This window comes from Narcine bancroftii, chromosome 3 (genome assembly GCF_036971445.1).
Source record: "Narcine bancroftii isolate sNarBan1 chromosome 3, sNarBan1.hap1, whole genome shotgun sequence".
In the NCBI taxonomy this organism is placed as follows: Eukaryota; Metazoa; Chordata; class Chondrichthyes; order Torpediniformes; family Narcinidae; genus Narcine; species Narcine bancroftii.
In genome coordinates this window covers 176417139-176429238 of record NC_091471.1, presented here as the reverse complement: position 1 = coordinate 176429238, position 12100 = coordinate 176417139, and the positions used below count along the sequence as shown (strand labels likewise).

The window sequence follows — 12100 nt, the reverse complement described above, 5'->3', positions numbered from 1 at the left end:
GATACGCTCAAATTGAAAAGGAGCTGCTCAGCATCACATACGCCTGTGAAAGATTTCATCAGTTTGTGTTAGGACAAGCAATCACTGTAGATACTGACCATAAGCCCTTGATTGCATTGTTCCAAAAGCCATTAAATGAATGTCCACTTAGAATACAAAGAATGATGATTAGGCTGCAACATTATACACTGAATGTGGCGTACGCTCCAAATAAGCTAATGTACACAGCAGACGTGTTGTCTCGAGCTGTTGACATGAGAGAGCCCACAAACACCAAAATGGATGAAGACGTGAACGCCTTCGTGGACATGATCACAAGTGAACTGCCCATATCAGATTTAAAATCGAAGCTCATAAAATCAGAGACAAACAAAGATAAAGCACTGAGACAATTGTGGAAAAAACATCTTGGATGAATGGCCCAACATGAAACAGGACTGCTCATCTTACCTTTCAGAGTACTGGAACTGCAGGGCAGAACTATTAGTGGTTGAAGACATCACCTACAAAGGAAGTAAAATCCTTATCCCAAAGAGTCTGAGAAAAGTGATGCTGAAAAGGATCCATGGAGGACATCTCGGAATCAAAAAGTGTAAGAAAAGAGCAAAGAGGTGATGTACTGGCCAAGGTTCAACAATGATACAACAAATGAAGTGTCAAACTGTACAATATGCCAGAAATATCAAGCAAGAAATCCTGCAGAACCACGAAAGCCACACCCAGCACAACACAGACTTTACCAGAGGTAGGCACTGACCCATACGAATGTCAAAGGAAGGACTATCTTGTATTCAGAGGTGTGTAAACTGAACTGATCCTGTAATAACAGGTAATAACAGGTATGAAAGCCATATTCTCCAGACATGGCATGGCAAGTGAGGTCTTCAGACAATGGACTACAGTTTTGCAATTTAAAGTTCTGACCGTTTACTAAAGATTGGGACTTTGTATACACCATGTCAAGTCCTCATTTTCCACAGTCCAATGGTCTAGTGAAAAATTAGTACAGACAGTGAAAAGACTGATGAACAAGGCAAAAGACAGTGGAACAGACTTCTACCAGAGTATGAGTATACCACACAACACCACTCGAGTGTGGCATGTCACCAGCACAATCCCCTATGGGTCGTGGGCTAAGATCAAACCTACCCATTCAGGAGAACCTCTGAAAAACAAGAGGGGGAGAATGTGAGGAATTGCAAAGAACAACAGAAAGAAAAGCAAAAGAATTACTTTGACAGAGGAACAAAAAACCTACTGAAACTCTACACTGGTGACCAAGTAAGGCTAATAAAAGACAAAGCGAACTTATGGACTCAGAAATTCAGTGCAGCCAAGACAGATGAAGGCGCTGTTCTACGAAGAAATCATTGAGACCTTCAAATGGGACCAGCCACAGTAGATGGAAAAACAGATACTGTTGAACACCTGTATGTTCATCTGAAAAGACATCATCTGAGGCAACAACTCAGAATCAAGGGCAATCAATCAGGAGATTGTCAAGATGCATGAATCCTCCTAAGAGACTCATTGAGTAAATTTAAAGACTCCTGTTATAGAATGAAGTAGTGCTATCTTATTCATTCTTCAAGTTTTAGTGTATGTAAATGTGAACACTCAAAACAAGTTTCAAAAATGTTAACAATGTTGATAATAATGAAAATGTAAGTTCTTGGTGTTAAAGTTAAAATTGCAGAGTTACACAAAGAAAACATGTTAGTTAAAAGTAATCTACTTTTGTTTTAATAAAGGGAGATGTATTGATAGTGATCATGTTTGCATGACCACTAGCAAGGCCTTGATTATAGTTCCTGTTTGATTAGACTTGTCTGCCAGCAGGGAGCTGACAGACAGCATGTGAGATCTGTAATGGAGGCTTGCAGCCTCATGTCATGCCTCATGTTCTGTTTATATCAACTTTAAAGTAAAGAACCTTTTCATTCATCCGTGTGTTGCCTAACAACTCACACATACAAATACAAGATAAAACATAAAGAAAAGCCCAAGGTTATTTGAAAATATATAGAAAAAGAGAAGGCAAGGTTATGTCTGATTTTAAAAAGTCTAAAAGGGGCTAAAGAACTAAATTGAATCATCTCCATCTGCCTTAACAATGGAGTGACTGAAAATGTCACAGTGAAGGAAGAAGGAGATGAAATATTGGTGAGGAAAAAAGAACAATAAAGATGAAGTGTGTAAAATGGTTGGCTGATTCAGGATTGGATTATTGAGAAGTTTACTTCCTTTGTCGTGAAGGGTTGAGATGAATCAACCCAACATATGCAGGTCAGTCAGTCTTATTTTATGTGGGCTATAATCTGATTCAAAATTAATTGGCATCTGGAACCATATTTATTAGTAAATGAAAGATTTGTTGAAAATTAAATAATGTTTGATTGCATACTTTGAAGAAACATTAGTCGATGTGCTTATAGATTTTCAAAAACTCTTTGATGGCACATAACAGATTTGTTTGAAAGATTAAATCCCATGGGAGTGCCAATACTGTGGCTATGTGATTACATTTAGACTAGTGGCAGATTTACAGCGAATGATTGTAGCATGACAACCCTATTTGATACATACTGATCCCCTCAACTTGGAGATAACGGGCAAAATTCCAAAACATTGAAAATGCAAAAAGAATGCATAAATATTGAAGGAAGATATTTTGGTGAAAGGGACAAGTACAAAGCACATAAAGGTTACTGCATTACAATGTGAATATATTTGGGACAAAGATCAAAGTAGTCATGCTTAACCTTTATAAAACCGAGATTAGGTCTTCGCGATCTTAAATTTTGGGCATCACACTTTGGGATGAATGTGAAGCTCTTATGGATATTATGGAAGAAATTTACTGGATTACTAGATTCAGGTTTCAGATACAACCCTGAGATTCATACTCCTGTGGGCGAGGCAGAATTACCACTTATTGCTCATGCAAAAAACCTGTACACCATATATACATGTGCAATGAACTGGAATTCACTGTCTATGTATTGTTCAGATGCCTGGCTCCTCCCTTGACTCCACCCTCACCTATCCCAAAACCCTGGTTTTCCTGCCTTACCTTAGATTCACCTGAGGACTATTGTGTCTACCGGCCATTGATTGTAACCTATTAAAAGTGTGTTTGTACTCCTCACTTGTCTCTGAGTGCAATCAGTGGTGTTGCAACTTGTCAAGAAATGTGAACAAATTGTGTAAGACAGAGAGGAAAAAAAATCAATAAAGTGCAAAAGTAAGAGTCCTTAAATGAGTCCCTGATTGAGTTTGTTGTTGAGGAGTCTGGTGGAGGGGTAGCAGCTATTCCTGAACCTGGTGATGCGAGTCTTGTGGCACCTAATGCTAGCAGTGAGAACAGAGTGTGTGCTGGGTGATGTGGATCCTTGATGATTGCTGTTGCTCTCCAACGGCAATGATCCCTATAGATGTTCTTGATGGTGAGGAGGGTTTTGCCTGTGATGTCCTGGGCTGTGTCCACTACCATTTGCAGGGCTTTATGCTCAGGGGTGTTGGTGTTGCAGCTGCTCAGCATGGTTTCCTCCACACATCTGCAAAACATTGCCAGGGTTTCTGATGTCATACCAAACCTCTGCAAACTCCTGAGGAAGTAGAGCTGCTGACTTGGTTTCTTCAAGATGCCATGGGTGTGTTGGGTGCAGAAAAGATCCTCCAGGATAGTGACTCCCAAGAACTTAAACTTACTTACCCTCTCCACTTCTGATCTCCCAGTGTTCAGAGATTATACTCCTCTGGTTATCCCTTCCTGAATTTAACAACCATCTCCTTGGTTTTGGTGTCATTGTGGGCAAGGTTGTTGCTGGTTCTTCATTCAACCAAGTTTTCAATTTCCCTCCTGCCTTCTGACTCATCAGCCCCTTTTATATAACCCACTACCGTGGGATTGTCAGCGAATTTGTAGATGTTGTTATTATCATACTGAGACACACAGTCATAGGTGTAAAGCGAGTGGGGGGGGGGGGGGGGGGACACTAAGAATGTAGCCCTGTGGTGCTCAGGTACTGATGGGGATTTGGGAGATGTTCTTACCAATCCTCACTGATTGTAGTTTGGAGGTGAGGAAATCCAGGATCCAATTACATAATGGGGTGTTGAGTCCCAGGTCTTGGAGTTTGCTGATTAATTTTGAGGGGATGAACTGTAGTTGATAAACATCTTTGCTGTACTAGATTGGTATCAAGAAGAAGCTGGAGTTCAAGATAAGATTAAAAGAATATTGACAACTATGTTCAAAGCTCTGATAGTTTTGGATAGACTAATTAAGAAGTAGCTCAGCCAAATGGATTGGTTTCCAGAAGATAAAGATTGGTATGAAATCACTAAGAAACTTAAAGGTTAATGTGTGCTTGTTGTGTGGACCATACAAAATAGTTCATTGAACCAAGTGATTTGGTAGCCACTTCAGATAGTTCAGCAAATGTTGTATTTTAAGAGACTAGTGAAGTGTCTTCCACTTGAATGGTCTAGACTCTTGACTATTGCTTTGGCCAGGCCTGGTGCAGATCCTTGTTGCTCACAAGAAAATAGAAGCAGAAATAGGCTACCTGGACATTCAAGTCTGCCCCGCTGTTCAATATGACCATGGCTGATCACTCTCAGACTTCAATGGTGCCAGTTCCTCATAGCCATCAGTTTCCTGATTTTTTAAAAAAAATCTATCTTTTTAAATGCCTCATGTACTGGCCTCTAGATTCACCGCTCACTACAAGAAGAATTTCCTGCACAGTTCAATTTTAAATGCCACCTTGTCTTATTTGACATTATCACACTACCATAAACCTCTCAACAGCTATGTTTTTATGACCCCTGGGTTCTTGCACGGTTCTGTAAGATTACCTCTTATTCTTCCAAATTCCAAAGAATAGAGGATGAACATTTTTAGCAGTGTGTGATGGGTCTACCTTCTAATCCCAGGAACTTTCATGCTAAATCTCTTCTGGTCTGCTTTCATTCTTAATTTAGCAAATTAAATTCACATTGATTGATTAAAAATAAATAAATCCTTTCTTAAATAGAAAAACCAAAACTGCACACAGTAGCCCATGTGCAGCCTCACATTTATAACACCCTGAATGATTATAACAATATTTCTCAATGTTTTAACTGTAATGTCTTAATTATAAAGAGTAATATACAATTTTCCCTCTTAATCACTTGTATTTGAACTCTGTTTGAAAACAGCAAGATCTTTCTGTACTCTGTACATTTGCAGTCTCTCTCCATTTCAATAATACTCTGCATTTTGATACCATAAAATCATGTAATTTTCATTCAAACTCCAGTAATTTCATGATTATCTGTACTGATGACTTTTATTCTAAATTTATTTAATTGCTTGAATTTAAATTCCCCATTTGCTGTAACGGAATGTGAACTCGTGCTTCTGATCTGTAGTTTAAAAGTGAAACCATTATGTTGTCTTCTTGCCGATGAGATGACATTTAGCTGTTCTTATGACCTGGAAAGATGCTGGAGGCAGGAAATTGCCACTTTCAAGGGTGAATTGTGTAATTACTTCAGGGGAAAAGATGTTCAAGGCCATGAGTAAAGAGCAGTTGTTGGCATGGACTCAAGTGAGCTGCAGGGCCATTTTCAATCTCCATAACCCTATGATGCACAGGTAACCTGTGTAAATGGCAGAAGGAGTGCACCACCTCACAAAATACTCACTCATTTGCCTCATCAGCTACCTCAGAACTGAAAGCATCCTCTATTCTGAGGAACTGCTTAAGAAGAACAAATTTGGGAACCATACATAGAGTATATTAGAAATCGCTGATTTCAGACCTCCATCTCTTAAATACGGAATTTTGGATGACACGATTTCTTGATCTTTTCTTTTATTGTTTATTTATTTTCTTTCTTTTTTTTCTTGCTTTACATTATTAAGGGGTAGGGAGGGTGGGGGAAAAGGGGGGGGGAGGTAGATGAAAATGTTACTGTTGCATGGCCATTATGTCACCGTGTATATTTTAAGGATGAATATTTGTATATATTGTTATTGACATGGTTCACTGTGAAGTATTAAATAGAAAATTATTTAAAATAAAAATGCCATAGCAATATAATAAAGGCAGCACGATAGTGTTTAGTGTTTCATCATCCAACTAGCAAGGCTCTGATACACTGAGTTTTCAGTTGATAAATTCCTTTTCTTTGTTATTTAATTTTACCTAAATAAAGTTGCATGGCCATTATGTCAGAATATAGACTGATACTGCTGGTACTGTTCAGGATTTTGATTAGTTGTAAATGAACTCAAAGCTTGTGTGTATGTGTTCTCTTTGTAAACAATATTGTCTGTGGACTTTACTTTATTCTTTGATATTGGTTATGCCAAGCCAATAACAAAGAAAGTACTTGCAAAAGAAATATAAAGGTATCAGATCAGTGCGAGTGTGAAAGAAATAGGATCACACTGCTTTAAACATTTTGCTTTAATGCATGTTCAGGTTGCCTCTCAGTGGAAGAAGGAGCTGGAACAATTGCACAAATGCGAAGAGCAGCGATTAAAGTGCTTGCTGTTGGCGGCACATGAAAGAGTTTCTGGAAATGCCCAGAGGAAGATGGTTGTACATCTGAGGCAGGCATTCCAAAAGAGTGCCTGTCATCAGCTTAAGGAGATCATCAAACTGGAAGAGTTGAATGTCACTTCGGACAGCCAACTTCTGCAAGAAATGTGGCACATGCAGGTAAAAGCTATTGCTGCTGACGTGCCTTTGTGTAGGAAAATGTTTATGTAGGTAATGGTGTTGTATTGGGTTGATGATGTGGTAAAGGGAGGAGGTCCAAAGGAAGTTAATGTTCTTGTAAAATTGGATTAAACCCACAAGGATTTGTTCTGTTGCGGCTGTTCTCAGGGTAAATATTGCAGCATCAAAAAGATAAGAACTTTGCTTAGGTGTCCTAGTTGCTTGGCAGGGTGGTGAATAGATGTTGCCAATTAGCAATCCCACTTAAGCAGATTGCCAGCATTATGTCTTACTTACTATCATCTACTCAGCATTCTTATTGGTCCATCTAACTTGGAAGATCCACTCCATGCACAAGACTGAAAATCATTTGGCTGTACCAGCAACTTGCATTCGTGCAGCACCTCTTTTTTTAAAAAATATATTTTATTTAAAATGTTTTCACCAAACATAGAGTCAATTACAAAGTTTAAAAATACAAGACAAAATTACGTTCAATATTTATTTCATGATGCTATTAACCCAATCCACCAAACCCCACCCACCAAAAAAGACCCCAAAGAAAAAAGAAATGAATGAATTAATGTATAGAAAAGCAAGAAAAAGATAAGAATATAGCAGAGAAAGAAAAAGAAAACAGACTGGATTGCTGAAAAGAGACGCACACTCCACGGATCACAGATTCATGTTCTCGAAAGTTTGGAAGAATTCACCTAAAGATTTACACCTGAATTTTGTAAAAATGTCATACTTATTTCTTAAGTTATAGGTAGTCTTCTCCAGGGGAATACAACTAGGTATGGCACATTCCAACATGCCATATCTAGATGTGGGTCAGACTTCCATGCAACAGCTATACATTTTCTGGCCCCTGCCAGTGTAATTTTAACAAATTCTCTTTGATATTTGGGCAGTTTCAATTTGGGTCATATCCCTGTAATGTTCCCTCATAAAAATAATTCTGGGTTTTTTGGGAATTGAGTTCCTGTAATCTGGGTTAAAATGTTTCCTAAAGCTATACAAAAAGTTTTTACTTTAGAACATAACCAGGTTGATTGTAAAAAAAAAAGATCCTACCTCCTCACCACATCTGAAAGGTTTGAATTTAATTTGTTTAATTTCTGTGGTGTGAGATATAATTGATGCAAAAACTTATATTGTGCTAATCTATATTTTTCATTGATCATATTAGACATACAATACCAACATAGTTCAGACCAGGTTTGTTTGTCAGTTCTTGCATTTAAGTCTGATTCCCATCTCTGCCTGGACTTGTGAGCCCCGTTAGGAGGTTCTCATTTGAAGCAAGAGATACATTACAAAAGCAAATTTCTTTGTATTTCCCTTTTGAATTCACATCTCTAAATCATTACAATTTACTAAAAACATGGTTGGGACCAATTTATCCTTTAGCTATGCTCTTATTTGAAAATAGCAGAAAATTGTGTTTTTAGGAATTCCATATTTATTTTTTTATTGTTCAAATGACTTCATTTGTCCCTGCTCATAGCAATCTTCAATATGCTTTACGGGACCAGATTTCAAAAATTTGATTACATGATATAAGCCTGTTGTGAGTCAGAGAAATTTTAGCAGATAATCCCCCCCCACCCCACTTTGTTCCAGTATCTCTATTTATTTTATACCAAATATTTATTAAGAGTTTTAACAAATGGGTTTCTCTCTCACCAGTTATTAATTTCACATCCCATTTGTATATAGAATCCTCTGCCATTCTCTCCCTCTTTTATCCAATTCTATTTTCACCCATGCAGTTTCACCTCCTTCAAAAAAGAAAGGAAGAAATTAAATATGTGCCGCTCAATAGTAATTTTTAAAATTAGGGAGTCGTAAACATCCCAATTCCTATTTCCAGGTTACTTTTTTCTATAGACACCCTTGACATCTTACCCTTCCAAAGAAATTTTCTGATATATTTATTTAACTCTTGAAAGAACCTTTGAGATAATGGTATAGGTTGTGATTGAAAGAGTTATTGTACTCTTGGAAATAGTTTCATTTTCATGAAATTGACTCTTCCCACTAACATTATAGGTAAGGATGTCCATCTATTTAAATCTTCTTCAATCTTTTTAAGTAAAGGTAAATAATTCAATTTGTACAAATTTAAAAAATTATCTGTATGTATCCCGAAGTATTTTGTCCCATTTGCCAGCCACTTAAATGGGGTATCTCTTTGTCACTGAGTATAATCTCCTTTTGTAAGAGGCATAATTTTACTGTTACCCATATTTATTTTATAAACCTGAAACCTTGCCATAATATTCCAATCTTGAGTAAAATTTCAGCAACAAAGATACTGGCTCTGTCAAATATATAATCAGCAAATGAATTAATTTTCTGTTCCTCCTGGTTAACCTTAAATTGCTTGATGTCTGAATCTTAACAAATTACTTCTACAAGAGATTCTGTTGCTAAAATAAATAGAGCTAGAGATAATGGTCATCCTTGTCTACTGGATCTTGACAGCTGAAAGGGTGTAGGAATTTGAGTATTAGTGACTACTTTAGATTTTGGTTCATTATATAAAGCCTTGATCCAATTTATAAAAATTTGACTTAATCCAAAGCTTTCCAACACTTTAAATAAAAGTTCCACTCCAGTCTATCAAGTGATTTGTCTGCACCAAATGCTATAGCGACACTCAGATCATCCCTCTTTTGTGCTAGATGCATTATACTAATTAGTCTGCTTCCAGTTTCCACAGATTGCCTTTTTTCACAAAATTTTTTTGATCTCTGTCAGTTTCAGTAAGAATTTTGCCAATCTATTTGCCAAAGCTTTTGCAATAACCTTATAATCTGAAATTAATAATGAAATGGGTCTTTAAGATGATGGTTTCAATGGATCTCTATCTGTTTTTTTGGAATCACAGTAATAATTGCCATTGAAAATGTTTCCGGGAGAGTATGTTTCAGATGCCTGATCTAATACCTCCATAAATAAAGGAATCAACGTCTTTGAATTCTTTATAATTTTCAAGAGGAAAAAAACTTCTTCTCCAGGAGATTTATTTCTTTACTTTAGGTGAACAAGATGCTCCCTACCCTCTTTCTGGGTAAAAGGAGCATTTAATTCTACTTGTTCTTCCAAGTCTAACTTTGGAAGTCCTATTTGCGATGAGAATCTGTTTTTTAATTAACATCTCCTTGAGATTTTGATTGGTATAATTTAGAATAAAATTGTCTAAAGGCCTCATTAATTTCATGAGCTTTATAACTAGTCACATTCGTATCTGTTTTTATTGCATTAATTATTCTTGAGACCTATTCTGCTTTCAACTGCCAAGAAAGTACTTTATGGTCACCCAATTCATAATACTTTTGTTTAGTTCTTGTTATCACTTTTTCCATTTTATATATTTGTTATGTATTATATTCACATTTTTTATTAACAAGTTGGCTTTGTTTTTCATAAGAATTCCTCTTTTGGAGCTCTTTTTCTAATGTTTCCACCTCCCTTGTGTACTTTTTTTAATCTTAGAAGTATAATTTCTAATTTGTCCTCTTAATTATGCTTTCAAAGCATCCCATATAATAAATTTATCTCACAAAATAATTGAATTCGTCTTCTAATAAAATTGCTAAAGTCTCATCAAGACAAATTGAAACATCATCTATAGACCAATTTTTCTTTATCTAGCATTTCAACGTCAATATCAAAGGTGAGTGAGTGCTTCTAATATCCTACCTTGTAATTTAACTGACTCTAAAAATAAATCTATTCGACAATAACAGTCATGTCTCTTTGAATAAAAAGAATACCCTCTGTCTCTTGGATGAATTCTTCTCTAAGCATTCATTAAATTCAGCTCTCTCATTAGTACCAAATTGGCTGTTGCTACTTTTGTCCTCATTACTGGTCTTGTTGATGTATCTAAAACTGGATCTAGACAAAAATTAAAATCTCTTCCTACTAAAATGTATCATTAGCATTTACTAGATTAAGAAATGTTTAAATAAATGTTTGAATAAATTTCTCATCAATAATATTTGGCACATATACATTCATAAGGGTCCAGGATTTTTAGTATATTTGACAGTGTACTATAACATGCCTTCCTGCAGGGTCTTTCTCCACATCTTATACTCTAATTGGAAGATTCTTGTGCAACAAAATTGCCATTCCTCTTGCTTTTGAATTGAATGAAGAATCAAAGACTTTCCCCACCCAATCTCTTTTTAATTTTTGATGTTCTTTTAAATTAGTTTCTCGTAGTCTGCTCCCATTTTTAAAAATGGGACAATATTCTTTTTCTTCAGAGTCCTATTTAGCCCATTAATATTAAAACTTGTGTATTTCATTGCATTACTCTGCAGAGGTATCTCACAACATCTACATGTTTCCTCTTCGCCTCTTCCCATGTGTCTCCTCTAATAAATTGCTGTCTTTATCCTCTGTGACGTGGCACCCAGAGGAAACCCTAAGTATTATTGGGAGAATGTACAAGCTCCTCACAGACTGTGCCAGATTCGAACCTGAGTCACTGGTGCTTTAGTTGTGTTGCACTAACCATTTTGCTAACTGTGCTGCCCATAGTGGTTGGGACTAAGTGGGAAGTGGAGATCGCAAGCATAAAAGGGGGAGGGCTGGGGAGGGGCAAAGTGTTGGTAGGATCCTGGACTTTCGAGAAAAATGAGAATGGGAGCAGGTAAAGAACAAGCTACCCAGGAGGTATATAATATGTTGTTCCTAAAGTTTACATTGGCCTCATTTTGGGAATGGATGAGGTAATGCTGTTTGCTTACAGTGTTATGACATTGAAAATTGATTACTCCCTCTGTGAAATGCTGGAGCAAACACAAGGTGGTTAAACGTTGTTCCTGAAATTCATTTGTGCATGCATTTCCATTCATGGGGTACCCTTCTGCCCCAATATGATTTCAACGGCAGTGTGCGTGCAGTGATATCATTCTGCCTTGGAGCACTGCAGCTATATTTATTGACTCTGCAGGAGACCATCCTGCGATAGTAAAAACACAAAGCTGGAGAAACTCAGCAGGTCAAGCAGTGTCCTTTAAATAGTAGAAGTAAAAATACATAACTGACATTTCGGGCTTGAACCCTTCATCAAGGTATGGGAAAATGTTGAAAGGCATCCAAACAAAAGATGGGGAAGGGGTGGTTGCAAGGCAGGAGGTGATAGGTGGAGAAGGGAAGGAGGAGTCAACAGAGATTAAGGGGAGGGATGGCTAGATGAAGGGAGGGATGATCTCTACGGCCATGTACTCACCCAGATTTGCTCTATGACCATCCTGGGATAGCCTGAATTTCTCAGTGCAATGCTAATCTGGGGAGTGTGTAATGTAAAACTATAATGTTAAGTGTGACCTCACAGATAACCCTCCCCACTGCAGCTA

The 12100-nt window shown here is 37.1% G+C and overlaps 1 protein-coding gene and 1 long non-coding RNA gene across 8 annotated transcripts in view; one reads left to right on the top strand and one right to left on the bottom strand.

The window, feature by feature from the left end:
* LOC138757881 (limbin-like) overlaps positions 1-12100 on the top strand; it is a 169849-nt gene that overhangs the window by 65776 nt on the left and 91973 nt on the right. For 6 of the 7 annotated variants that reach the window (XM_069925935.1, XM_069925934.1, XM_069925938.1 and 3 more), the window contains one exon: positions 6480-6719. The exons of the other annotated variant lie outside the window; for it this stretch is intronic. In XM_069925935.1, coding sequence (XP_069782036.1) covers positions 6480-6719 — 240 coding nt within the window. The remainder of the gene's footprint in view (positions 1-6479; positions 6720-12100) is intronic. 7 annotated transcript variants of the gene reach the window in all.
* The window catches only part of LOC138757883 (uncharacterized), a 59858-nt gene continuing 56183 nt past the window's right edge, over positions 8426-12100 (bottom strand). The window contains exon 6 of the long non-coding RNA XR_011353943.1: positions 8426-8503. This is a non-coding gene — a long non-coding RNA (uncharacterized lncRNA). The remainder of the gene's footprint in view (positions 8504-12100) is intronic.